This window comes from Aplysia californica, unplaced genomic scaffold (genome assembly GCF_000002075.1).
Source record: "Aplysia californica isolate F4 #8 unplaced genomic scaffold, AplCal3.0 scaffold00999, whole genome shotgun sequence".
NCBI lineage: Eukaryota > Metazoa > Mollusca > Gastropoda > Aplysiida > Aplysiidae > Aplysia > Aplysia californica.
In genome coordinates, this window is record NW_004798269.1 from 73,134 (window position 1) to 76,182 (window position 3,049).

General features: G+C 39.7%; 1 protein-coding gene across 2 annotated transcripts in view; it reads left to right on the plus strand.

Moving 5' to 3' along the window:
- Nucleotides 1-3,049, plus strand: part of LOC101848852 (sister chromatid cohesion protein PDS5 homolog A-B) — a gene marked incomplete in the record, with an annotated part of 51,175 nt that overhangs the window by 2,604 nt on the left and 45,522 nt on the right. For both annotated transcript variants that reach the window (XM_013089616.2, XM_035973099.1), the window contains 1 exon segment: nucleotides 1,002-1,133. In XM_013089616.2, the coding sequence (XP_012945070.1) occupies nucleotides 1,035-1,133 (99 nt within the window).

The following is a 3,049-nucleotide window of genomic DNA, read 5'->3' on the forward strand; positions in this document are numbered from 1 at the left end:
GGGGGTGCATTTACAAAATAATAAATGTAACTTTCTGTTCTTGCAACAGTGACTTGGGTGACTGATATATATATATAGGCTGTTTTTAAAATATAAAATAATGAATAAGAATATCATCTATTTTGGTTTTGTGTCAATTCATCCACATTATGGTATTTCACTTGGAACTCTACAATGATTACTTAGAATTTTTATTCTTTTTAATTCTGGCTATTCTCCATATGATAGTATTTTTGTTTAAAAAAAATAAATTCCTTCAAATGAATTTTTCTTCTAGATCTATAATTTTGAAACTTCATCTTTGATCCCAGCTCTAGAAATCCGGCCCTGAACCTATTTTATCTCTTCTTTTTATTTCACAGTAACCACCTTTCTTGCTCTTCTTACATTATGTACCCATTTCTGCATCAGTTTTATGAACATGGCCTCTCTTTGCTATTCTGATTTTGATGCTCGTGCAAACAGCATTTTTAGTGGAAAAAGAGTGTTAGATCACTTCTTTCCTTCTATATCTATACTATAAGAATGCTGGTCGCTTGTCTTGTCCTTCTCTGTTACTCAGTGTAACCCAGAAGGGTGGAAAGACAAAACAAATTTTTTTAAAGGAATGCAGGAATGCTCTTTTTTTACAACTGTGTTTAGCTCTAGGATCTTTTGATCTGTTACGAGTACTGTTATTTCCATCTTTTATTTTTGAAGTGTGGCCCTATTTTTGAGACAGTGTGTTGAACTTTTCACCCTTAAATAGGAATCTAAAAACATATATTGTGATCACAACTGACTGATTAAAAATTTTTCAAGTGTCTGTTCTGCTTTGCTCATAGTATTGTATGTTGTGGACGATGAGAGTGTGTCACCACTGAGAATAAGCAAAAAGCTAGGTATACAATATGGAGTTGATTGTTGGTTATGAATTGGTTGTACCACTTGTGGTAAAGTTCATAGTCCTATTATTTTATAATTATATTAAGAAATACATTTTCTGTCTCCTTTAAATCTAGGTCTTGTTCTGACTTTGAGGACAACCTGTCAACATGTCCAAGAGTTCTTCACATGTTAAGCTGACGTACCCTCCAGGGTGCAAGGAGTTAGCTGAGGATGTTGGAAAAGATGAATTAATCCGTCGCTTGAAGGTAAAGTAATTATGAGAAAAGTATAGTGGAACATGACTAATAGTATAGTATAGTAGCATCAGTGCAGTGGGACCATCCCTACTGCAGGAGCTTACCGAAATCCCCCTCTTTCTATATGTAAACTCAATTACCAACCTGTGCTTGGGTTTATCAGGACAAGGAAAGGCCCAACTTGGATACAACGGGAGAGATTGAGCGAGCTCTAAGGGGGGGGGGGCTGTAGGCGGGCTCCAGATTGGCAGTCAGCAGTGCGGCGTGGCGTTATAATTGAATTGGCCAATCCAGTGATGAGTGAGGTGGGGGCAGGCGGCAGAGAGAGACTGTATAGAGACGTGTTACGTGAGCCACTCCAAAAGTGATGTGCCATAGGCCTAGGCTAGGCCAAAAAGTGAAAGAATAGGAGAGCGTGTAGTGTGTGATTTCTGATTCATTTAATTGCAATCATTGATGCTCAAGCATACGCACACATCCACTTCACCAGTTCTGCAGTAGGCCCACTGGTACGATAGACGGCACTCAAGCAACAGTAACAAGACAGGAAAAGATGGGTTCCAACAAAGTCAAAAAAGGAAATGCCTCTCACTCGAATTAAGGGCCAAGATAATAACGAAGTTTACAAGAAAAGGAAGACTGAGCTAAAGTGCAAATTTTATTGATAGGGAAGGGATGCCATCATGTGGATTTTTAGAAATTTGTCGGTAATTCCCCTTTGCATTCCTATAGCGGGAACTTGCCTAAGAGGATTTTTCTTCTGGATCTAAAAGTCTCGCTATAGTCATGTTCTACTGTATAGAATTTTTTAAAAGTGATATTAAATTTGAGACTCCTGTCGACTGGGATAGTCTTTGTTACATTGTTTTGTCTTTGAGGGGGGGGGGGGGTTAGGTGATAAAAATCAAGCCGATAGTGTCATCATGATGTAAATAATATACGCAAGAGAGGAAATGGAACATGGTGTCGTTTGTAGCCCTACTACATGTGATTGTCTCATAGGTAGCCGTCAAAAACAGGTTCAACTCTACATGTGATTTAAATTTTTAAAATAGTTTTAGTAAGTGTTTTACGGCACTTGCAACACTATAAGATCATATAAGTGCCGAAGATTAGAGGTGTTACAAGAGAGTAACAAACACAAAAAAGAAGGAGGGGAGATACAGACGATAGATTTTTAATGGGAAAGAAGAAGCAAACCATTCCAGAGCACCCGTCAACCACCCACGTAATTCCAATGCTGTGGATCTATGTGGGCATTGTCTGTATGTCTGTCTGTCATGTCTGGCTGCGCGGGTGGTTGGCGGGTGCTCTGGTGTGGTCTGCTTCTTCTTACCTATCAAACATCTATCGTCCTTATCTCCCCTTCTTTTTTATGTTTGTTACTCTCCTGTAACATCTTCTGGCGTTCATTTGACCTTATGCAGTTGCGAGCGCCGTAAAACCTCTACTAAAACGAAACTGGCTGTCTGTTTTCATTTCTGTCAGTTTGTTTCTGTGTGTGCCTGTCAGTCTGTCTGCCTATTCAATCATGTACGTCTGTCTTTATCGGGGTCGTGACGTGACACTGTGTTTGTGGAGCGCAAACTGGCAACCTAATCACACCCAGAACATTTTGAGTAGGTGCCAGATTTTGGCGAGATTTTGTGCCGATTCATTAAGGTGGCGGTGTAAGAGGAGGCTGTCTTCTTGTTGTTAGTTGGTCTTGTGTGGTTTTCCCCACATACTATTGTGTGTTTGGATTTGTGTGTATGTGTGTGTGTGTGTGTGTGTGTGTGTGTGTGTGTGCGTGTGTGTGTGTGTGTGTGTTTGTATGTATGTGTGTGCGTGTTTTACTGTCTTTCTTGCCTTAGTGTTGTTCGTTTTTCCTGTTAGTCTTGATATTATTATGCTTCTCCATACTCTCCCTCTCCTTTCCCCTTCTC